Here is a 25,863-nt window from a genome sequence, read left to right on the forward strand (position 1 = left end):
ATATAATGTATAAATATATATATATAATGTATAAAGGAGGGGAATGTGTTATATACAAGTATACTCAGACATCTCTGTAACAATGCAGTTCTTTTATTTTGTATAAAATGTACTTGTTAACTGCATATTTATACACAATCTGATGGATGTATGATGAAAATGAAATACACATTTTTAATATGGTTGACAGCATTTATGATGAAAACACAGGTGAATGAAATCTTGAGACAAAAAAAATTGAAAAAAAAAAAGATTGATTAATCACATCAAAACACAAAGACTTCTGGCCTCAACATAGTCGGACCATTGGCACTTCTTTTGTCTGAAATTAAACGACATTTGGTTGAGAGCTAGAGGGACTGAAAACAACTTCACTCGTCCAGTTCAATATATCTGTAGTGTTTATATGTTAAGTTTCACACAAACACGGCTCCCAGATGAAAATAAAAGTGGTTAAATATGACCCAGCTAAGGCAGTCTTGACAAAATTATGACGCTTCTGATTTGCACTAGGACAGGAATAAAGGTTTCAGCTACTGCAAACTCTGGGACCGCAGGGGGAATTTCTGATCATTTTCAATATTCTGATCTGCAATATGCTTTGAGATGTTAAAACACAGTTACAGGAGAAAGCAGGTAATGATAAAATAAACTACAGTTTGATGCTTCTTTACCACATCTATACAAATAATTTATCTTTTTCACAGAAACAGCCTTTGTCCTTGCACCAATAAAAGAGACGAGGCCAATAGTTTAATATGCACTATTTTGTAATAAAAGCATAATAAATAAATACATATGTACAAAAAAAGCTTGAAAAATGTACAGGCACTTGTAAAACAACCATTTTCTGACACTTCAGCTACTGCTAGACAACACTTTTGTGGATTTCAGGGTGAAAAGGACAATGCAGTCGCTCGAGTGTACTGCAGTGGTGACGACAAGACAACAATCCTCTGCCGTTTTTACTTCCCCGCACACTGAGATCCTTCAGGACTATTTGTATCTGTGGAGACTAACCATCAGCCCTTGAGTGCGATCAGACAACCTGGATATAAAATGATCAAATTAACTCACTTAGCGGTTGCGAAACAAGCACGGTGTTGAGACCAACTGGCTCATTTTAAAAGCTCATCTGAAGGCAATAATATAATGTAACATACAGCATCTCAGTAACCAAAGATTTAGCATTTACTGCATTACTTTGTTGTTGTTGGAGGTCTTTTAGGAATGGTTGCTATGATGCAAGATTCCCCCTGACATCCCCCTACATGTTTCCATACAGCATTATGCAACAAGCTTATCTGCATATCCTAGATTGTCAGTTGAGAATACAGTAAAACATGAAGGTTTAGGCAGCAGGGAACGTTTGTTTTATTTATTTTATCAGTGGCTTAAAGGACAGGATGGGACACTAAATCAATGTACTAACCTGAGATGACTGTCCGGACCACAAGCATAGTTGGACTCAACTAGACTAAATTATTCTCAGTTAGACACAATACCTTTAATGCAATATTTCCAGTTCTAGTTAACAGCTTTATTCTTAAACCACCATAGTCGATTACCTCCCCTCAACAGGTTGCATAACAAAATTCCCATAGGGACATACTCTTAATTTGTATAAAAAATATTTACAGTTAAACTTTTCATTAATTAATAGATGGCACTACATGGGCGAAACGCAGAAGAAGTTTCCTACATAAAAAGTCAGTTGACTTGTCATGCAGAGAACTCCTCAGCATGTGAAGACGGTTGTATAATGTCCTCTGTGGCTCCGGAGGAGCTTTGTAAAGTCTGGGAAAACAACCCTAATGTGTGACGTCATCAGGATGATCTTGAGTTCTGCTCATACTTTTCAAACTGAGAGTTTAAAAAGGTGATCACGCTTAAAGGGTTGTGTGTAAAATTTGGCAGAATCTAGCGGTGTGGTTGCAGATTGCATCAAACTGAAACCCCCCCCTTCGCTCACTCCTCCCTTTCCAGCACTGCGGTAATGCGAGCCACTCTAATCGTTACCACAATAACTAAGTTAGGAGCAACGGAAGTCAAACGGCAGTGCAATCTTCTCAACAGAAGCATGTTGGAGAACTACGGGGGCCTTCAGGTGAACGCAAAAGGCCACCGATTTGCTTGAAATTGTTCATCTGAGAAGCGGCCATTGGAGGAAGTCTGGAAAAAGGGCATTCAGTTTAAAAAACTATTTGGCAGGTGACTGGATGAATCAATCTTCAATCAATCTCTTAGAGAATACCAGTCGGTAGATGGAGGAGAAAACATTGATTTCATCTTTAGGCGCCACCATTCTTTAACGAACAGTTGTGACTCCCACACACTTCACCCCATGAAGACATTAATGTCAGCTCCCATGCAAGGTAACCGAATTGCTACACACTGGCCCTTTAACAAAAAGGTCTGATTAAAGAAATTATAGAGTTGCATTATGAAAGGGGGCGGCAATACTAAATTACAGCATTTCCCCTTTAAGTGTGTTTTTCATCTTGTATGGACAAGTCCAATGGTCCCTCTTGTAATATTTTCTGAACAGGTGAAAACCATGCATAAGTTAAGCCTATTCTTTCGTATTGAGACAGGCCTGTCACAATACAATGATGATGGCCACTGCCGATGAGTTTGTATAAACCAATACTGTCTTTAATATGTTGCTTTGAGTAATAAATAAAAGACTGTACAATTGCAGATAGCTCAGGATATAATCATTAAAAAACCTATTAAAAGTCAAGAAGGTGTGTGTCAATGAGGTTGATGAGTTCTACAGAAAATCTGTTTGTGGTACCTGAGGAAAGAGACAATGGACAGAAAATTAAAAAAAAAAAAGGTTTTAGACAGATTTTAAAGAATTCAATTGCATTCCGGAGAGTTCCACACCTGACCTGAGCACACAGTTGGTGTTGACTCTTTGGGAAAGAGCACCTGCCCCATCACTGAAACGGCTTTCCCTCATGACCTGACACGCACTTCCCAAACGCAGAGCTTTCATAAGTGCAAACACACGGTACTAGAGCAAGGCATTTTGGAAACAGTAGTGCATCGTTGAGTTCCGCCCGTGGAACCTTGATGATTGATTAATTGATTATTTGTGATTCCATTGCTTCCACATCGTTTGCATCCAAGTCTCAGTTTTTGAGGTCCTTTTGGTCAAAGATGATTTGACGGCCCAAGTAGGTGGCGACGGCACCGAAGATGACGGAGCAGGCGATATAGGCAGTGACTGACTGTGCGAACTGAACGATCATGCCCATGAAGAGGGTGGGAAAAACCTGAGAGAGGAGGAAAGTGCTGTCTAAGATGGCAAAGTCCAAACCCACGCCGCGTTTCTCATAGCCAGACTCTAGCTCCTCCTGTTCGGTGCCACCGGAGCTGTGAGATGAGCCATTCTGGCCGAGTGGCGGTCCGAAGAAGACTTGCCCATAAGGAGTCCCTGTTGTGTGGTTCAGTCTGCCCTCCTCTTCCACAGGAGTCAAATACACAGAGTCCCGCTTAGTTGGAATACCGTTTTTATGCACGCTTTGGGTTTTCCTTTTTGGCATATAGACCTGAAATGAGACAAGAGTCAATCATCATCAAATCATACAGATTTTGTCAAAACACTATCAATGTATAAGAGGCATTAACTCGTTACTTACCTCTTTCTCCTTGTGGTACATACAGGTGAGTGTGTAGGGCAGAGTCTGCAGTGTGGCGTATGCATAGCCAGTGAGGGAAGCCATTATAGTGACCAAGACCACACTTTTGGACAGGCAGATGACCAAAGCAGAGACTGTGAAGCTCACCATACTACTCGTGTAGACCCACCGTGAGCCAAAATGGCGAACCAAACGACTCATGACCAGGGAGAAGAAGGTTGAGGTAGCACATTGCAAGAATAGGCCCATACTGCCCATACGAACACCTAAAAGAGAGAAGAGGGAAAAAAAAAGCATTTGAGCCCATAGCACTCATATCTTCTCTCAGACATCCTTCTGCAAGCGACGTAGCTTTAACGATGACAGCCTTGTTATAAACCATTGTCCCATCTTGTTGTCACTACTAACATCTGCATTATCTCTGATCATTTTTATGGCCCATCTAGTGATAGACTTGCAGCATGCTTTGCCAACCTTATGTCAACTTCAAACTGTGATGCATGTACAGCTATTCGGATGAGCTAAAACTTTACAGTTTAGCCCATAAACACAAAGACAATCTGTCTTGGGAGACATTTATGTCACACTGTTTGGGATGACTAGACACGACACACACACACAGGCCGGTCCTTGTTTACTGAGGCAATGTGCACCTTGGCCCCGAGTCCGGCCTCATTTGCCAGCCAAGCAACAAGCATTTGGATGACCCAGGAAAAATTGATCAGTGACATGTTTTACTATTGTAATCTATCATATCCTGCATCGGAAGAATACAATCCCAACCCATAAAAGTATTGAGAGACATAAAATGGGCTAAATTCAATATTCTGAGTGGCTCACAGCTAACAGTGCCAATAACTTTAGCCACCACAACCGGAAGGTGGACATTGAGGCAGCATTGTCAGCTGTAAGCACCGTATAAGCGCAGTGCAGAGCCATTAGCTCGCCAGCGGGGCACACTCTCATGCACCAAGAGACACGAGCAGCCATGTGAACCGTTTACGACAGACACAGAGGGACTTGACACTGCTCAGGTAGATATTACTCCACTCGCATCGCGACATTACATATAGTTGTTCGCTGCAATATTAATATATTAATGCTCTGAATTTTAAATTAACCTTAAAGAAAAGCTTAATGTAAAACAGCCATGACCACTAGAGGTAAAGATGAAATAACAGATTAAAGATGTTCTTCAAATGAATAAAATGAATAAGCTTAATTTTTGTGTTTTTCTCCAATACAGCACAATCATACAAGCATTTGAATTCTCTCTTTGAACTACTCTTGTTTCCAGTAATGACAACATTTTTAAAAACATTCTAGTTGACTATGTGATTTTGTTAGCTGTGGGAAAATCTTTTCATTTTTTAATGATGTTCCCAGAAACCACATTTATTTAACCCCTTAATTAAAGTGTTTTTCATCCTTGGAAGCTGGAGTGACGACATGTCTGGACTGTTATTTATTTCTGCCTGCTATCAACCTGATCTCCCAGCTTGCTCTCTGAGCAGTGTGGGTCAGAAGTTGAGCAGCAGAGCATCGAATCACTTATGTGAAAAGAGAATGCGGCTCATATTACTCTTGGAAAGCAACGCTGCCGAGCCCACTTTACAAACACTACAGAAGCTAACGAGGACCGAAGTTCAAACCCTGCGAGATGTGGGTCCGAGCCAAAATGGTACCAAATCTGTGCACAGAAGTACTGTTGCACTATGGGAAAATGGATGTTTCTGTAGTAGAAGCGTCACAAATAACCGTTTTGCATTGCAACCATTCCCAACTCCAGACAAAGCTGATCACCTTGATGCAGAGGAACATCTGCAGTAGTCTGAGTGATGTGGTCAAATAGCATCTGCTAAGTTTCAGATTAAACAAACGCAAGTCAGACAGACCTCAAAATTGTGTGCTTTGCCTGTCTACAGGACTTGAATAAACATGCTCTTTGTGGGTCGATTCCTTGACAGTAATTCTTTGCGAGTGTGACATTCCTCGTGGTCCAGCAGGCACAGGGGAGGAGAGACAGAGGGAAAGTAAAAATGTAAACAAAGTGGGGAGGGAGATGGAGTTGGAAAAGGAAGGTGGAGAAAATAATGTGGATGTGGGGATAAAATTATCCAGCAACAAAGACAGACAGACAGACAGACAGACAGACAGACAGACAGACAGACAGACAGACAGACAGACAGACAGACAGGTATGAGAGTGAATAGTATGAGAATTAGGGGATGAGAAAACAGGTGGACAGTCTTACAGAAAATATTAATAAAATGAAAAGGGAAGTAGAAAAGTACCTAGTTAAGTATGTGAGATAATGGAAAATGCAAAAGAAGAAAGAGACATATGATGTAAGAGGGTCAGTCTGGCTAGACAATAAACAAAAAAAGACTTAAAACACTTAAGTATGACACAAACCACTGTATTAATACATCTGCAAGTTCTCAACATGGACGAGATGGTCTGTCTCACATCTGTTTACTTCAGTGACATTCTTCCCCTTCACTGTTCTTGCTCAAGGATTGTCTGGCAAAATATACCAAAGACAGAAGTCCCCCTCTTACACTACACACTTGGTTCTGTCTATCTAAGGGGTTATATTTGAGGTAGAACCACACAGCAAAGCATCGGCATAGCAATAAAATATAGCTATACAACTGTCAAAAGGATAAGTGTCAACTCTGTGATTATCTTCTTCTTGTTTATCTTCTCTAAAGTGCAGCGGTGGGAAGAAATACTTGAGATATTTTGGATTGGCTGGACATTGGCCTGAGCACACTTACCCAAATGATTTGTTACTGGTTCAGTGTCATAACGTCATAAAATGTTAACCACCTGGTGTTTAGTTTGGCGTCACAGTGTATGTGTCCTATCCCTTGACAGACGCCAAAGTGAGGGAGAGCGGGAAAGCAGTAGGCCATGCAGGAACACAGGCTCCGTCTCTGTCCTCTACCTGTGCCCGAGGAATGCGAGTGCATCCTGGCCAGCTGTGACTGAGCAGACAGCGCAGCCAGGAAGGACCCTAAGCCTGTTTGCCTTAATGACAAAGGTAGGCGAGGCGGTATGTCTCGAGTCTCCCAAACAAAATGGAAGTTTGTTTCATGCTATAGTATCGCTATTTAGTGATGATATCTTTTTAAAAAAAAATAAAAACAAACAAAAAATAAACTGACAAAATAATGGAAGCCCAATCTCAGAATAGCTAGTGTGTATACCTCAATAGGATAAGAAGAAAACATTTTTTTTTAGACATTTTTGAAATTTCTCACATAACACATGACATTATATTGAATAAAGAGGAAATCTAACCTTCAGTGTATCTTTGCTTGGACACACTTCCTGGTAATGCACGGGGAACGCCCTCGTACAGGCCTTCCCCCACAAAGTCGGTGTAGAAAAGCATAAAAGACATGACAGCTATCCAGCTGCAGAGCTGAGCTAAACACAGCTGCCTCATCACCCGCGGGACGTGGCAGTAACTCCTGTAGATGGCGGGGGTCATGGTCCAGCATGTTCTCAGCAGGCACAGCAAAGGTCCAGACTTCAGCAGCCTCAGTTTGCACTTCAACAGGTAGCAGCATGAGCGTGGCACGCCGCACCGGCCGGCCTCTATCGTACCGGCTCCCGACTCCAGTAAAGATCCAGACCCCGCCAAGCCACTGTTGGCACACAAGGGTTCCTCAGACACCTTCATAGTGATGAGCACACTGGAGATGAAGATGAGGCTGAGTAGGGAGAAGAGGCACTCGGCCTGGCCTCCTAGGTAAGCAGAGAGCAGCCCACGACTCCAGTCCAGTGCTGGGAGCAGATAGCCCACACAGCCCCCCAAGCTGACCATGCAGGAGAACATGGCGAAGGCTTGGTTGTAGTCCTCCTCGTCCCGATACAGGTCCGACAAAAGAGCCTCCAGTGGTGTGAAGCACACTTGTCCGCAAAAGTCAAGTAGTCCCACCCCGAAGATAAGGAAGCCCACCTGAAGCAAACGGCAAAACACATTTTTGTTTGTCTTCTTTGCGCTGTAGGTGGAATTCACCAAAATGACGACGATCACAAACAATGAACAGGTATCTTACCTGGAAGGTGCGGCCTCCCCAGGCAAGGCGTGCAGCCAGTATGTCGGCGTGGGGAATGATGAAAAGTGCCAGAAGAACCCCTAAAGACAGCAGCCAGATGAAAGGCCGTCGTCTGCCATAGCTGCTGTGGCATTGGTCACTAGCAGAGCCAATCAGAGGGATGAATAGGAGACCGAGGACAGGACCAATACCTGTTGAAAGAGCAGGGACACAATGAAGCAGTCAGAGACAACACTAACAGAGAATAGAATATATAGAGGACAAACAGCAACAACAAAGTAGAAAGAAAATCACACATTGCATATCCACTTTTTTACAATATCCCAAGTCAATAACTCAGCTGTCAAGTCTCTCTTCAGCTTTAGTGTCTTACAACAGCTTCTATGACTGGTTGATGCTTCTTTTTTTTTTTTGAAGCCTGGCTTCCTGTCAAGTTCTGCTTGCTGAGCGAACTGCATGTGCTTCTCCTCCATCATTGGAGGAGACTGCTAGCGGGGTTCCTACAGATGGTCTGCTGCCTGAGGGTTTAACCCACCCTCAGCTCATGCTCCACACGTGGTCGGGTCCGGCTAATTAGAACACACCATGGTAAATGTGGCGTTCACATACAAACACACATGGAATATCGAAAACGACCAGGGTCTGACATTTTAAAAAAACCTACCCTGTGGAGTTTTCATTATAGACTGGCACAATGTCGTTTGCATTCACTGGTTCTAGGGCCCTTTGTGCACAGACATTTTCTGAATTCATGTCTGTAACACACGTTGTTACAATAGGAGGACCCCTTTATGAAAACATAGCTCGACAGTACCACTCCTGGTCAAACATGAAGCAACTGAAATGCAACAACATTTGGGTTTCTGATGTCTTGGAGGAACTCCATAACCCCTGGAGTAGCAGAGGGACCCTGAGACTTTGTGTGCAAGCAGAGAAACAGACGCGCACAGACAAAGAGAACGGCAAGCAATGACAGCAAGACAGACAAGTCGACTGCACCTCCACCACATTTCTTCTTACTTCAGCTGTGGAGGCCCATCATCGCAATCCTCCCCATCTACAGCTGTAAGACTTAGAGTTTAGCACACACTTGTTGCCACTCAGTAGCTTATATCTGACACACACACACACACACGCACACACACACACACGCACACACACACACACACAGCTGAATGCAGCGAGCAGCCAGATTGCGCTCATTAGATACGGAGTTACAGCATGGTTTGGCAACTTAACAGTGCACCTGACAAACGGGCCTGCCAGCACAACAGCCTTATTGGTAATATGGAAGAATGACAATGAACACATACAGAGCCTGGACGAGCAGCAAGAAACACGCAACACGCAGAAGCCCCGCCTTGCGGTCGTTTGCCTCTTTCAACCAGGGATGCAACATCACTCAAAACTTTTTCTGCGCTACAGCGACCTCTAACCACCCAAATTCTATCAAATTATCCTTGAGCCCCGGTGGAGGTTGTTCAGATTTGAAGAAACTCTGTGTAGGCGTTCCTGAAATATCGGACAACCAGAAAACCTAATTCCTCCGGCCGGGGCTGTCGTTGCCACACGGGCAAACAATGATTGTGGACTCTTGACATCGCCTCTTCTCTGAATCGGACCACTGCCATTAGGAAAAAGACTTGACTCTATTCGTTTTGAGCTGCTCAACTTTAGTTGCCCATTGCAATAACTACACAAACATTTCAGCGCTTGGCATTTTAATTCTGTAGGTTCCTTTTTTTTTGCCGCCATGTTATCAATGTTTCTTATTTTTAAAGATGTTTGTATATTGAGATGTGATTTAAGTAAAGCACTGTTGTACTAATTTCCCATTAGGGACAATAGAGTTTACTCTACGCGCTCTGCTTCTCTATATACGCACACACAATTAAGCTCATAATAGCAAAAGTAGCACACAACATATTTAAAAGCATGGGGTTCCACTAACAGAGGAAACTAGAGAAAGGAAGTAACAACTGGAAGATGAAGCCGCCAACAAATGGCTATTAGATAAAGTAGAAAGCAGCCATCTGTGAACCTGACACTCGTGCTCGGGAAATTAGCTTTAACCCTCCCAAGACACAACATCGATCTTCATTCAGACAACACTCAGGCACTCCTGTAAAACACAGGGAGATGAGAACTGGGTTGAGTGCCATTGAGTTCCAGACTGGCGTACAGTGCAGGCTGTTTGGGAGGAACTCTACAATGAACTCATTTTTCTTCATATCACCAGCAGCTGTTACAGAAATGGAGGAGTAGAAGTGTATATTGTTCTCCATACTTGAATAGTCACTTCTGTCATCCACGCGGAGAGTTTTGGTTTGGTGGAATTGTATTTATCATCTGCATAGTCACAAGGCAATATCTCAAAGAGGCGCCTTTAGAGAAGACCATGTGTAGGAATTTGGGCTGAAATAATGCAACTATTCACATTGCATGCAAGTAAACCTAGTGACAGTGTGCACATATATACCATATGGGTGATACTAACAGGGTCTTTAGACACACATGCTACTAATTTAGGAGCCCCGAGATGACTACGTTTTTTTTTAGAGTTTTGAAAAAGTATAGAAAAGGTTTAATGCCACAAGTACACAACCAGGAAACTGAATTACATGATAGCCAGACATAATGGATCAGTCATCAGCTGTTCACTGTTAACTACGGGGCTGTTGTTGGAGTGTTGTCAATATTTTCACAGCTTGCGGTGCAGTGTAAAATGACACAACCTTGACACAAACTCAATGTCTCTCTGACTCAGACTTGACAAAACTGCTACCTTATGGATTAAATTGTACATATATTCATGGGTCACTGTTGCTTAACATTGTGTCACTATTCCAACAAGTGCCTTTAAACTTTGAGAATAAATGTGTAAAATGTGTCTTTGGTTCAGCAGCTGTTCAACACAATAGCAGTGTAAAACTTTGAAATTTAGCAACTGTGAGATGACGCTGCAAAAAAAATCTGTGACCTCGCTATTTAAAACGTGTCCTTTTAAGGACAAAATAAGAAAAAGAGCATTCGGGATTTAGACAACTGCCGCCTTCTTGCAAAATACATAGCGGAACGGGTGGATAATGCCGTGTGACTTATACCCACGGTCTACATCCGGTGAGTCAGACTAGTCCTGAGAGACTGACATTGAACTCTTGACAGATCCTATACAAAATAAAAAGATCAGACACTGCAAAAAAATTGTGTAGAAAAGAAAGCTGCGATACAGGGTCGAGCTGAGCAGCTGTCAGGCATATTAGATTGCTCTTACTAACATTCATCAACTTGCAGTGTGCACTATGCAACTGTTGCACACATATCAATAAGTATATATATAAAAGTAAAAGCACAAAGGAACAAGCATTGAAAGAAAAAAGAAAAAAAGAAAGAAAGAAAGCAACATTTATTAATTGTTCTCTGCATTTAACCCATCCTAAGTGATTGAGGAGCAGTGCACTGCTCTGAGGTACCCGGGGAGCAACTGGGAGTTCAGTGTCTTGCTCAAGGACACTTCGACATGCGAACTATGGGGAGACCAATTATCAAACCGGCTACCTTGTGGTTTCAGAACGACCACTCTCCCTATGAGCTACTGCCGCCCCCATTATTGCAAATTACCATAGGATGATAATTAGCGAAGCCAACGTGAACTCGCATTATCTCGACTGGCCAGCAGGGGGCAACCCCTCCAGTTGCAAAAATAAGTTTAATTGTATGGAAGTCTATGAGAAAATGATCCTACTTTTCACTTGATTTATTCCCTCACGGTCTCAATTGCGAGTTTCAAGTCATCTTTAATACAGAATGATGTTCATTAGGTAAATTATGGACCCATTTATTGTCAAATAGACCATAAAGCAGAGTATGCTTTAGGGCGGGCCACTGAGGTCACTGACAGGTCACTAACAAAGCAGAATAGGCCGCCTCCAAGTCACTCCTCCGCATTCCAAATGCGGTAACTTCAGTTGACCGGTGGACGAATTCCAAGATGGCAGAACAGTCAAATTGCCAAACTTAAGGCTTCATCACAACAGTCCATAAACTAGTGGAGGACGTCACGATGTATACGTCCACTTCTTATCTACAGTCTATGATTTATGCATCTGTCCTTTAAAAAAACAAAGAAATCAACATTCTTTTGTGATCCAACAAATAGAAAAGCAGATAAGATGCATTTCGTGAATTCGGAGGAGCTTCTTGTTTTACAATCTTCACTGACGTGTTGCTAATTGCAATTCATGGAATTCACTTCAAAGTCTGTTTGGAAACCAGGGCCCTCCTCCGGCACTTTGCGCTCCTGCTGCCTTTCAATTAGCGCCGGTTACCACCTCAACAAAACAACAGATATATCCACTGAATTCTGCAACGTCCCCAATTATGTCTTTAAGACCTGAATGGGAAAATAGATAGCAGCCCTAAGGCACAGCCACGCCCCCACCGTCCTCCACACAAACGTGTCTATCGCTGGACGAGTTTACGTCTTGTTTGTCTGTTGGCATTAATAGAAACTCATCAAAAAATGTTCCATCTGTGCTATAATGGTTTTAATGTTACCACAACCCCGCAAAGCATTCAGACTGATTAAAATACAATTTAATTTCTTTTCAACTTTATGACAATACACAAAGTATTGCAAAGTGAATCAATGGCACTTAAGGGCTATAAAAATCTATCAATTGGAGTAGAAAACACTCACGCAAGTGGTCAATAAACAAGTAGAAGGCCAAACCCTGGCAGTTCAGCAATATCGACAAGTGTGTATGTATGTGAACAACTTTGGTTTTCATGTTTAATAATAACAACAATGAATACACTGTCAGAATATTACATATGTGTGAGGAAGAATGGGGCAGAAGCGCAGGCAGAAGCACACACGCACATGTGCACGCGCAGACACACACAAAAGAGGCCTGGTAACCAGATCCCCGGCGCTTACCTAGCACCATGGTCATGTAGCGCTCCTCCACTCCAGCCTCCAGCAGCAGTGGGGGCACGTATGTGATCCCAGCTGCCACGCAGATCTCCAGGCCACAGGCCAGGGAGTTCAGCAGGACGAGACGCCACTGAGACCTCCATCCGGGCATATTTACAGGGGCTGGCTCGCCTTTCCACCCCTCTGGGATGGCCACTACTGGGGGCAGGGGAGGGTGAAGGCAGATGGTCTGTCCCCGGTGGGACAAGAGGGCTGTCGGGGAGGGACAGCAGCAAGGACACGTGGATGTCTCAGATGACCTGGGGGACTCATCCTCTTCTCAGCATTCTGGATCTGAAGAGCAAGGGAAGAGGAAAGGAGAGCAGTGAGAAATGGAAGGAAACTTCCAATAACTTTTGAACAGCCGTGAACAAACGGGAGGGTGAAGTCTTGCCACGTTATACAGGTCTCTCCCAGGTTACTACACCTGGAGGTCAGTGGCCTCAGGTTGCATGGGGGATGTCAGCGGGTCAGGCTCTCTCACACTCCAGCATCTAAGCATTTTTTTGCATTGGAATGGAAGCTACAGTCCTAAGTATGAGAGAGAGAGAGAGAGAGAGAGAGAGAGAGAGAGAGAGAGAGAGAGAGAGAGAGAGAGAGAGAGAGAGAGAGAGAGAGAGAGAGAGAGAGAGAGAGAGAGAGAGAGAGAGAGAGAGAGAGAGAGAGAGATAGATAGAGAGATATCTGCATTCTCAGAGCCTTTACAAACAGCTTCGGGACAGAAAGAACAACAACAGGCAGACAGAGGAGATGATTCAACTTGAGCGATGTGGCGAACCATTTGCCAAGAAAAGGATTTTTAGCTCTGCTGCATTGCTTGCAATTATTTAATTTTATATTGAAAGTTAAAGTATGAAAAAAAAAAGAAGTCTAAGTCCTAATTTGCCATCTCCCTCTTTTATACCCAATTCCTTTCCCTATAATAACTCTAGTATTAGTGGGAGCCCTTCCTTGGCTGACCCTGCCATTATCTGTATTATTAAGCTCTGCAGTCGTCCCTCCAGATCTTTTTTTGCAGATTACTCCCATTGTTCAGCTGAAAGTGCATGATGAAGTCTTTAGCACCTGAAAAGACATGCCACTAGAGAAGAAACAGGAGGTAGAAGACGAAGGAAATTTCACAGCATGTTTTCACCAGAAAACTATGTTTTGATTCTAGAAAAGGGGACTTTGTTGTAAAGATTCATGTGTATCAGTCAAAGGTTGAGCTGCGTTCATGCAGACTTGACTCTAAGCTTTGTGCATGAAGAAGAACAAAAACAGCAACGTGAACCACAACAATCTGTGTCCATGTTATGTTTTGCACCCTGTCCCACGTTGACAGACAAGTCACATTTAACTTTTATTACAAAGTGAGAATAGCTGACGTTCCCTCAAAAGCCTCATTGTTAAGATACCATATGTTTAACCCATCCCTGTTTCTGACTAGTGCTGCATTTCTGGAGAGACATTTTTACTGATATTCATCTGAAGGAATGAGGTGTTACTTTCACTCCAAAGACAAAGAAAACATATCAGGCTGCATGCAATCTAGGTGCATGTCGATATCTGTACATGGAAAAGAAAAGACCAAAATTACCACTATCGTCATCATCCACCAATGAGGCGAGCGGTGTTTTGAAGCAGAGGGAAAGAGCAAGAACAGTCAGAACAGCCGCAAACACAGAAACAACAAGGTGCTATATTTGCATTTGGTGTGACATTTTTCTGCCAATGCTGCCCATCTGTTCTGTCCCAGCAAACACAGAAAATGGATGTTATCATCACTAACAAGATGCAGTTGATCACAGAAACATGCTCTGATCAGTAAGTGATTTAATCAGAATTATACAGATAAGCATCTTGTGTGGTTTCTTTCCCGTAGCTATCTACTCAGAGTCCTACGTCTGCATTTTAGCACCACATGCACACGTCGCTGGCATGAGGCATTCCAGCAATGCCCCTCTAATTCCTCCAGTGCCTTTCACAACGTTATATCCAAAGATGTTAACTGAATCAATGATGCCTTCAGAGTTCCTACAGCTATCGTACAATCCCAGCTCAGTCATTATTGAGTCCTTTGATATACATTCTCTTTGAGAATCTGAAGGACAAAGCGACAGTGTTAGCCGGCTGGACCTAGCAGGGGCCTGGGTCACTGAGAGAGAGGACCATTTCACACCCGTCAGATCCCATTCCCACCCAGCCTGGGCACGCTGAAAGACACCCATCAGGGGACCAGCCTTTGCCCCAGCGGCCTGTCTGGCCACAACAACCCCCTACCAACATATTCTGTGTGTGTGTGTGTGTGTGTGTGTGTGTGTGTGTGTGTGTGTGTGTGTGTGTGTGTGTGTGTGTGTGTGTGTGTGTGTGTGTGTGTGTGTGTGTGTGTGTGTGTGTGTGTGTGCGCGCGTGCGTGTGTGTGTGTGCGTGTGTGCGTGTGTGCGTGCACATTCCCCCTCCCTCTCCTCTGCATTTCGTCCTTATCCTTCATCAACCCCTGAGGTCAGCTTTGTCTCTGATCTGCATTCTAACAACACCCTTTTGACATATCTGCCCACGACTGGTTATGCCTCATGGTTCTGAATCTGTGTGAATACTTTCAATTGCAGCCCCAGCTGACTTTCTGGGAGATGTTCTCACTGAAAACACAATGGCCCCTGGTGGCAAGAATGGAGGAATCTGATTTGTCTCCCAAAGCGTCTGCACTTTGTCTGGATGCCTGCCCAAAATGAAAGTCCGTTTTTTTTTTTAATTGAATGGTTGTGGAAGAGTCAGAGTTAGGACAGGGGTGAGGGAGGAGGGACTTAAAGACGGTGGCGAGGGTAGAAGCTGCTGCTGCTGCTGCTGCTGCTGCTGCTGCTGCTGCTGCTGCTGCTGGTGGTGGGGGATAGCTTTTGTCAGGTCTGACTCTGCTCCATTACTACGCCCTATTCAGCCACAGGGCTCCCAAACACCGGTCCTAATGACTCTGTACGGTATTCTTACAATACAAAACAGCCTTTGTATACATTGTGCCAGGCAGAGTAATTTGATATAGTGAGCTATCAAGTCCACTTCCAAGTCTTTTATTAACGTAGTGTTCATATACATGGTAGGATATAGGAAGGGTGTGTGTGTGTGTGTGTGTGTGTGTGTGTGTGTGTGTGTGTGTGTGTGTGTGTGTGTTTGAGGAGTTGGGTGGGCAACGATGGGGGGGTCTCAGCAGGGTTTTGAAGAGAAGAGGGGAAGGAATTGCTCCGAGATGACATCAGAGCCACAAGCACATGGAGGCTGTGGCAGCAGAAACCTCAGTAGGAGGCTCTGGTTGGGAGTTTGGCTCGAGCTGAATGGCTGCAGCACCGAGGCCCCCTCCCTTTGAGTTCCTGCACACTAACATGCACCGTGTTCAGTCCCTCTCAGCACCTCAAATGTTGCGTCCTGTGTGTACAACATCTGCTCATTTCAATGCTTGAATTGTATTTAACATTTTACTTCTTTAATTTCTTTAACCTTTAATTATTCAAGGTAGTTTCACCCACGTGTGTCCCGCCGGTCGGGGGGAATGTTCTGACGTTCTGCCAACATTTTTCCCCAAACATTGTCTACTTCAGTTACAACTTGTTAATAACGTGGAGCTTGTTTAACTTACTTCAATAAAACAAGTTTAGTGTTTGATTTTTGTTCGGCCCCTGCTCACTTGAAAGGCAGCCTCACCCGTGCTGACCCTACCCCCTAGCCTGTAATCTTAAGCCCACATCCGTCACTGTGACCCCTGACCCTGCCTTTCACCGCAAATCATGTGACCAACGTAACATTTCAAAGACAGCGCCAGCAGGAGGACGACCGTCTGCTGCTAATATTCTCCGCCTGCGCTGTGCTGCCTTGTAGTTAAATGAAAAGTCAACCTGCCGCCAGTTATTGTTTAAGGACTGCTTCTGGGAGACAATATGATGAAAGGACATACATCTTATGATGGAGCAGGAAACACAACCACGTCTTACTTCTGAAGGGTCTCGTGACACTCTTTGCAGAGCCAAAATGTGAAGGGCTCTTTCTATATCGGCACCTAATTAGGCCAATGACTCAAAATAAGTCCCCGTTAGTTTAAAAGAGGAAAAAGATGACAAGAAGCTAATAAGCGGCTCCTGAGAGAGCAATGCCATCAGTAGCTTCACAAAAAATATTTTAGTAAGAGGAAGTCATTTATAGTTTAGGGAAAAATCTATCATCAAAGCAATCATTGAAATTCAGTAATTCATTCACAACACAGGAATTTCCGAAAACAGTTTTCAATAGCATCTCGACACCAATGGACTCCAACAGTGGCAAACGTCAGTGCTCATCTGAAGGACACTGCAGCGGATCCACACAGAAGGACTTAACACACACGCAAATGGCACTTATCAGGTGAACATGTGAGGAATGCGGTCTAGAATGGGCTGCTCTGGTGTGGGATAATCAGTGTGTGTTGGAGTGTGTGTGTGTGTGTGTGTGTGTGTGTGTGTGTGTGTCAGAGGGTGAACTGAGGGAAGCTCTGTCCACAAGAGAGAATGAAGCCAGCCACGGCTCAGGGAGGTGCCCGTTATCATACTGGCCCATGCAAATAGCACAACAATGGAGTGCAGCAGAGTTCAGCCGTGTAGCCTCTTGTGAGTCAATGTGGCTGATAACGCGGGCCGAGTCTCTCCAGTCACTGAGCAAACCCATTGTGCCAAGGTGAAAGGACTAATAAGGGGGACTGCAAACTGCTAATGAGTTTTCATTCAACCACGCTCAGGTGTTTACATTTAGTTAATGGAGCAGTCGCCACACTAATTAGGTTTAATCCACAACCGGTTAATTGCTGGTATGTGTGATCAACACTATGTTGCAACACACAAGGATAAAGTGTATTGAAGATGCAGGAAAAAAGAGTATGGCATTTTTTGAGCAAACTAACTTGGGTTACTGCCAACAGCTGTTTAGTAATTGCTTAACCTTGTTTGAAACCTAAAAGTTATTAATATAACGTTATAACACTTCATGTAACATCTGTAACAACATGTAACAACACCTGGTTGTTAAATTCCAAAATCTGTTGGAAATTAGCTTTCAATCAATAATAACAGGACATTCTTGTAAAAATGCAAAGAAGGTCAGTTCTTTGTAGGTAAAAACATGGTTTACATTCTCCATAAGAAAAGAGGATCAAACTGGTCTTCACAATACAGGAGGCACAGCTTCATCACGTGCTCATCACATTCAGAGGACAGCAGCCAAAAATCCCAAAAGCGTGACTAAAAATGTGCATCTTTGCCATCACAAAAGCATCTAGATAGATAGATATATACTTTATTAATCCCCATGCGGGAAATGTGTTGTTAAAGTAGGAGCGCCACACACTTTACATACAACAAATGTAATAAACTAAACACAGAAAATAAGATGATAAAATAAATAAATTATATATATCTATATATATCTATATATATCTATATATATATATATATATATATATATATATATATCTATATCTATATATATCTATATCTATATATATATAGGCACAATGAATACAAATAACTGCAGTAAAATACAATAACTGCAGGAAATTAAGGAACTGAAATTAAATGTAAACAGTGTGCAAAAAATTTGCAAAATATGTAAAATATATATACTCAAAAGTATATAATCTATTAATTCTGTTTATTCTCACTTGCACATTTACTATTCGCACATCTGGTCTTTCGCACATTGAGGGAAGGCAACGTGAGAGAAAGTATGATGAAAGCAAAACGACACGATGAGCCCCGAAGGAGTAGAGTTATTTGGCAAAATGATACTTACCAGCCAAAGAAGTAAAGCTCAAAAAGGTCCATCCACAGACGCGCATTGCTAAAAATTGAGCATTCAATCTATTTAAAAGGCTGCTCACACTTTTTATCCAATCAACACGCTCCACTCGCAGAGCATATCTGCACTGACTCTTCTGACCACCTGCTTCAACTCTATGCTCCAAGAGTCGGACTCTTTTTTTACCCTGCTTCTTTTTGTGTCCCCTGTTCCCTCCTCTCCCATTTAGCCCACCTCTTTTGCATCCCTCCCATTATTCTCGATCCCTCCCTCCCTCCCTCCTTTCTGTGCCTCAGCCTGTAAGGTGGGAACCGGGAAAATCCCAAAGCACTTGAGGAATCCTTTCTCTTTCTGTCCGTCAGTCAGTATTGGTCTCAAAGAAGATGTTACAAAATGACAAAAATCCTAAACTTGACCTGGGATATTGTACAGAGACACACACACTTACCTGTGTTGTGTGGTAGGAGCACAACAGGCGGTTAGGAAATAAAGAATGAATTGATATCTTCTAACAACCCCACAATGGCACCACTCCCCCATTCCTTTCTTCTCACTATCTATAACAACTCCCTAAAGGTTCTGTATTGTACCCCCTGACCCAGTATCATGTTCCGGCCAGGGGCAGCTCTCCCACCCTCTCTCATTACCTCCCCTCCTGCAGTCCAGTCTTAGTTAAGCTCACACTACTGCATGACCGCTTGTCCATGGACCGCTTTGACCCTTTTCCTGGTTCACCAGCTCAGCCAGCAATAAGCCTATTTGAGTAGACACGTACATACACACATACACGATTTCTCGCATGCACACACACACGCGCACACACACCATCACTCAACCCCCGGCTCGCTGCCATGTCTGTACCCCACGCCTGGAGGCCAAGACCAACCCTCTATAGAAAAGCTTTTAATTAGATAACAGTGAGAGGTAGAAAAAAGAAAAGTGGAGCGAAGGGAGCTCTAAAATGGGAAGGGTGGTTAGTGGTGGGGGTGTGTTGAGTAATGTCATTAGACTACGGCTGGCTTAAAGGAATCCCCATTTCTGGAGCCCAGAGGCCGATCAATATGAAGACAGAGTGCAGAGAATGGCTGCTGGCAGCGCTTACCCTCTGCAACAGGAGCGCCTTGACAAGCATTAAGAGATATCTGAAAATCCCATTTTGGAGAAAGCCAGGACCTCACTGACTTAGCTTGGACTTCCTTGTCCTCACTTACCGGATATGCTAACCACCTGACAAACCCTCTGTTCAGATAAATCTAGACAAGCTCACACAATACTTATGTTGCTCTGCCTTTAAAACAGATGGCAAAAATATTATCATCCCGATGGTGTGCAATCACACACCTGAAAAACAAATATGCATATCTCCAACAAACGCCCTTCTTTTAGCCTAATAATGAACTAAAAATGGGAAATGTCGAGAAAAAAAAGGTTTTTGTAGCATAGTTCCAGGAGAATTGTGTGGAAGTCAGAATAATTAAGTATACAGTGAACAAAAACTAAAACTGCTCCTTCCATACCAGACACTTACTTTCCCCAACCACCTGACGGCTCTTTCTACAAATGGCTCTGTTTATAGAAACATGAAATGAAACTGCAAAATCTTACACAACCTCAACCTTGCGTGCTATAAAGTTTCTATTGTCAACATGGCGGATGGGCTTGAAAACAGCTTTTGCTGAAGATGCATGAGCACTCTGGGCAGGCAGAGAAGGTTTTAATTCCATGGTAGCCTTTTTCCACTTCTCCAGTGGTGGCCAAACCCAACGTGGCCATAATAAGCGACAACAAGCTGCTCTCTGCTTTGATAAACCAGGGAAACCAAAACAGGGTGTCAGAAATAGAATCCAAAGGCCACTGCTCTTGACATGGCAACACGGTCCATGAATGTCAACCACATTATACACAGCACGAAGGATAGGATGGGGAAAGATCAATCACTCATTGTCTGCTTCCAAAGAAAATTAACCTTTAAGTAAATACGTGAAGCTGATGCTTAAACACATTAAACACAGAGCCTCCATACATATCCAATAGCTTCTAACATGTAGCGCCTTCAGGATTAGCACTCCTCCATGAGCACCAGACGGTTAACATTCTCCAGGAGTTATCTGTACTAGCACATAAGATGGTCCAAGACTCTTCTACACAGTCCCTTAAGGCTGAAGAGTGTTTCTTACACAGGGCCATCTGTTGCACACTGCCACAGAGGGCCTTGTAACATAAATAATGAAAATTAAATTATGAAATGTTGAATCCATCCATAAAGCTACGCCAGGAGGCCCACATGATGTTAGATCCCTTTAGGATCAGTCAGAGCTTGCCTCACAAGAGAAGAAGAACCCAAATCAACACAGTTAACTCAAGTTTGTATTTTCCACTGTACCGAATTTCTGGACCAAGTCCTGAATGAAAATTTGACGCGAGTCTGTGAGAAATGCAGGGTTTCCCCCATAAAATACAGTTTCAATTGTGATATGGCTGCACCAATATCTAGTGTCATAGTGCGTGGTTAATATTGGATTAAAGAAAAGAAGAAACAAAAGTCCACAACAATGGTGCCAAAAACATCTGCTCTGTCAAATAATTACTGAAACAATTCCTCCTCTAATTGGCTAAATTCACCAAATGTTTCAACAGCAATGCAGGCAACATTATATTGATCATGCAAATGATCTTTTCCCAGAACAAATGTAATATTCCTCTTTTCCTATGCTTGTGATCTCATGTTTTACACAGAACTAAGATGAAGATTTTAATATATAAATTACATTTTTCTCTTTTCTTAGTGGGTTTTAGATTAGAATTTTATATTAATAAGAAATTCCTGCTCAAAGAGTCCCTAAAGTAAATCATTGGGTGAGCGAGAATGGGGCGTCATAATGTAACATCTGGAGCAGAAACAGAAAGAGCTCCTCTTCCAAGTTCCCTGAAAACAAATGAGAGCATCACTTGCTGGTGAGGCCTTTTACTGAAAAGGAGCCTCACTGCAGGACATGTTCTTCTCCTGAGAGAAGAAGTGACCCGACAGGAACCAGCATGGGCTGTGAACAAACAGAAAAACACACGAGGAGTTCAGACGGAGGCGCCGGGAAACGTCCACTGAGGAACAAAATCGTACTCGCGATGCTGTCACACATTTATTGTCTTTAGGAGAAACGCTCACGCTGTCGTTCTTCCCAGCTGCTGACAGGAGGAAGACACGGGTCGATGGAGGTAACGTCACAGTTATGATTATGATGATTGGGACCATGAGGTCTCAAAAACTCATCAGTGAAATATCGTCTTTATTATCTCTAAATCACCGTGGCAACAACAGGGAATGATAATGAATGAATATGCTGAAAGGATCAGTGATATTATATTATCAAACTAGATATTATATTTTTGTGCTTTTTGTTCAATATTGAGACAATGTATCAATTAGATTTTTATCGAAATTGGGGCAATTTCCTATTAACTCATTAATTACTCGTGCACTTAATCCATCTACTCTTTCAGGGTCGATGCACATTCATCAACATTAAGGTATATGTGTTAAGCAAATGGCTAATTTGTCATAATGTTCCAATATGCAATGGCAACCTGATAAAAACAGGTTATCAGAGGGGTAATCTTCAATAATAAACCCTATGTGCAAGTAAAAAATAAGCAATACCATGTTCTCAAAAAGACATTTGTCCTATTAGCTGAAATGTTGTCGTGGCTTACATTGACTAGAGGTATTAAGATGAAGTGTCACAGTTGGAAATGTCCCACAATGATTGTTGGTGGTCAATGTCGTCACTTGAGGAAATGAATTCTTCAGTGCGTGCTATATTGACCCAGAATGCTGAGTAGTTGCAAAATCTTTAGATCTTCCAGAATTTGAGAGAATAACAAATAAACCTCATCCTTGAATATGACTCATTACATTTCCCGTCTAAAAGGAAATTAGACATTGCACTTAAAAATACTGCAAATGCTAGCTGCTTACAAGTGTAGCGATACAAGGTTACTCAACAACTGCAAGGCTGCCTGCTGCACATTAACACAAGGACGACAACTCTGGAACACAAACACTTTTGACAGTTTTAAAAAGACACACCCTTTCCACCCATAATTACCCTGGCACAGCGCAGGTCTTTATTTTGAGGAACTGCATCCCTTTGGATCCACAAAGTTAGCAACTTTTAAATAAAGATAGGAAGTTGAGGGCTGAGAGACATTTCAGATAGAGGAAATGGAGCCTGGGAGGCCCTTCCAGCTGTTTTTAAAAAACTAGAAATCACCAAGGTCATGAACTCTCCAGCTGCATGAATACAGTTAAAACAGCCGTGCATCAAGGACTGACAGAGATAAGGACAGATGGACATCAACAGGTCCATCTCCTTTTTTTTTTCCAGCTGTTGTCAAAGCAGTAGTGGCCCGAAGGTACAATGATTAACGCCTCAGTCAAATGCTACACAAACCAGATGGTAGAGAAGGGCAAAGTCCCCTCTCTTACCACACACACACACACACACACACACACACTCACACTAACTTAATGTAGCCTTTCCTTAAAAAACATGAAGAAAAACAGCCTTATTAAACAAAACAAATACACAAAAGGAAACCTTTTACAACATTACCATCTTTGTGTGCTCCACCCATAAATGCTGACTAACAGGCGGAAGGCTACCCTGGGCGTTTTAGGGAAAATAAGAAATGTCAATCATCCACTCTACAGGATGATAAGCCTGAGAACAAAAGAAACATGTAATCCTAGACAAATATTTCCTTCCTTCATCTCAATCTTGAACAGGACACTCGATATGAAACGGGACAGCGTTTACTGTCAACTAGGGTGGAAAAGCAATTCTATTAGATGTGGCTGCCTGCAGCTGTGTTACTGTACACATGTGTGCATGAGCAGCAGGCACCTTTTTTTACACACACACACACACACACACACACACACACACACACCAGAGCTGTGGGGCCCGTCATGGCCGATCCCCTAAGCCAGCTGTACGAAACATTTCTGACAAAACATTGCACTGGCAGAAGCAGGCATCAAAGTGCTCACACACACACGGACTCAAATCATAAGCGTGATCCCTTCACAAGGCACAGAGCATCTCAAATATCAAAGGTCTCCCTCAAACACTCAATAGCATCCCTTTCAGCCTGCTACATGAAAGAGAACACTGGTGTCTTATAATATGCCGTTTCCCCATTCACAGCGAACAAACTTCAAAGAGTGCAGATTCAAGTTGGAAACCTTTCTCTGTTCCCGTTCTTGGTGTTTTCTGGACGTTTTTTCCGTAGGATTTTACCCAGAGGTAGCAGCGTCATTCATAATTTGGTGCACTGAACGCCTTACCAGATTTGCTCTCTCGAGATCCGCCACATTACACACTCTCTAGGCCTTCTCCGACTTCAGTTGAGGAGAGGGAGTGTGAATATGTATTGCAAACATCTGGCCAAGTCCTTATCACCATGGGAAAATGTCCCCCCCCCCCCCCCCCTCACCCCGCCCCCACGAGGGCTCGTCTCATCTGGACTTCAACTATGGTTTAGCAGCCATGTCAAACTCCCATGGAGTGCTTCTTATTGATGGGGATTCGGGAAATACGGCCAAGAAATAGGCTGGTTTTGCTCAATGTCCCCCACATTTTGTGAGAGCCGGACCGGAGGCCGCTACGCAGGCCCCTCCACACAAAGTCAGTAAATTGAATTAGGCGAGCAGAGGGGCTGTGAGTGGAACAACGCAAGGAGAGACACTGTTGCCTCTGTGGTTTTCCAGAAAGGAACTCAGCCACTAACAGTTTGGTCAATTTAGGTGTGTTATGTTGGTCGGTGCTAAGCAAAGATATGCACCTATCCTGAGGCTTTTTGATGATTTATGAATGTATGGAATGGAGGAAGGGAGTCTGGGCCAACGAGACAGAAAGAGCTGCAGTTCCTGGTGACTTCTCAGATCATTCAGAGGCTCTTTGGAGCAAAGAAAACAGACTACGAAAACACGCCAGCGGTCAAATTCACGTAAATAAAGCGAGACAAAAATTTGTTCCAGAGTCCGGCTGGAAATACCTCCAGACTTCTAAACCATAATGACAGAGCTTTGGTTACCGATGGCTACAGGACAGTTGCAGTGATCGGTGCATTGCCTCACTCTGCTTATATCGGAGCGCACAAAAGAACACGGTGTCCTTTCCGTTATTTATTCTCCTGTTGCACAGACGGGAGAAAGATGAACATCGTTGGAAAAGTACTTTTGTCGGTGATGCTCAAGTGATTCTCTTTTTAGAAACGGCTGTGCAGTTGGCATATTTAACCCATTGTGTTGCAGCGCATTCATGTTTTAATGACAGAAATACACAACAACAAATTAGGGCTAAAGAGAAAAGCAGTTGGCCAAGCAAGCCAGTAGAGAACTGAACTGGCGCCAGCGCACCCACACACTTTGGCATGGAGCGATTCCATGCAAAACTGAAGCTATCTTCTGTTTAAAATCAGACCAGATATTAAAATGACAGATAACCTAGATGCCTGAATTTGAATATGGCTTCCTTAACCTTCTCGCACCAATTAAAGTTAGCCATGTTCCCGAGAGTTGTCCCAATAGGACTCCGACCCCGACGAAGGTTCGGCCACGAACACTCCATACTGGCGGAGGACCTTTATGATGAAACAGCAAGAGGGACGTTAACACCTTATATTTAACTTTTATTCAAAAACAAAATGCTGATGAACTTGAGGTGGAACAAATTACTTCACTGAAGTTCCAGAATTATATTCAGTATCAAAACAAAAAGAAAAATAGGCGGGTAAAATTCCCAGCAGCAACTTTATGTCGAAAAACAATATGAACCTGAAATTATATCAATGTCACAGAGGTGACATTCCTGGGTGGTTGTCATCTCTTCCTCTAGCCTCGGCCCATTAGGGGAGCCTATAAGCAGTCTCTCCCTAACCAAGCTGACTGCAAAGCAGCCCTATTACAGGGAAACTTGTTTGGACTTTGACCCTGCAGTCGGCAGAGAGCTAGGAACAACTTTTGCGCTCCTCTGCTTCCTGTCAAGGAGAGATCCAGAAACCAGACAGGCTGCTTAATATTCAGCTCTTTCCCCTGCTGTTACCGAGTTATGGCGGCCTAGAAATGTGCATACCAGCACTCGCAAGATCTCCTTTCCTCTGTCTGTGAGCAGGTGTTGTGTTGCTTTTGATTGGTAGATGTCATTTTTTTAGGGGTAGACTAATTTACCCCCCTCCCCTTTCAAATCTCTGTTACATTTCTCCTCCTGATGAGCTCACTGTTTTTACAATGATTAGTGCTCGAGGGACACATTCAGGGCCCAAGTGGTTTAAGTGTTTTCATTATGATAACAACCAAATACTGTACAACACACAGATC

General features: G+C 43.1%; 1 protein-coding gene across 2 annotated transcripts in view; it reads right to left on the reverse strand.

Annotated features, from left to right (window-relative positions):
• Window positions 1–77: 77 nt before the first annotated feature.
• zgc:77158 (solute carrier family 45 member 3) overlaps window positions 78–25,863 on the reverse strand; it is a 28,655-nt gene continuing 2,869 nt past the window's right edge. Inside the window, exons 1-6 of one of the 2 annotated variants that reach the window (XM_068603347.1) lie at window positions 18,480–18,505; window positions 12,657–12,986; window positions 7,718–7,908; window positions 6,954–7,617; window positions 3,648–3,913; window positions 78–3,557 (exon numbers count right to left, since the gene is read on the reverse strand). In XM_068603347.1, the coding sequence (XP_068459448.1) occupies window positions 3,138–3,557; window positions 3,648–3,913; window positions 6,954–7,617; window positions 7,718–7,908; window positions 12,657–12,804 (1,689 nt within the window). In that variant the 5' untranslated portion in view covers window positions 12,805–12,986; window positions 18,480–18,505 and the 3' untranslated portion in view covers window positions 78–3,137. Of the gene's footprint in view, window positions 3,558–3,647; window positions 3,914–6,953; window positions 7,618–7,717; window positions 7,909–12,656; window positions 12,987–18,479; window positions 18,506–25,863 lie in introns of those variants that run through there. The other variant, XM_068603346.1, reaches the window with a different exon arrangement.

Source organism: Clinocottus analis, unplaced genomic scaffold, assembly GCF_023055335.1.
Source record: "Clinocottus analis isolate CAN_PGR_092001 unplaced genomic scaffold, fCliAna1.0.p SCAF_6, whole genome shotgun sequence".
Lineage (NCBI taxonomy): Eukaryota > Metazoa > Chordata > Actinopteri > Perciformes > Cottidae > Clinocottus > Clinocottus analis.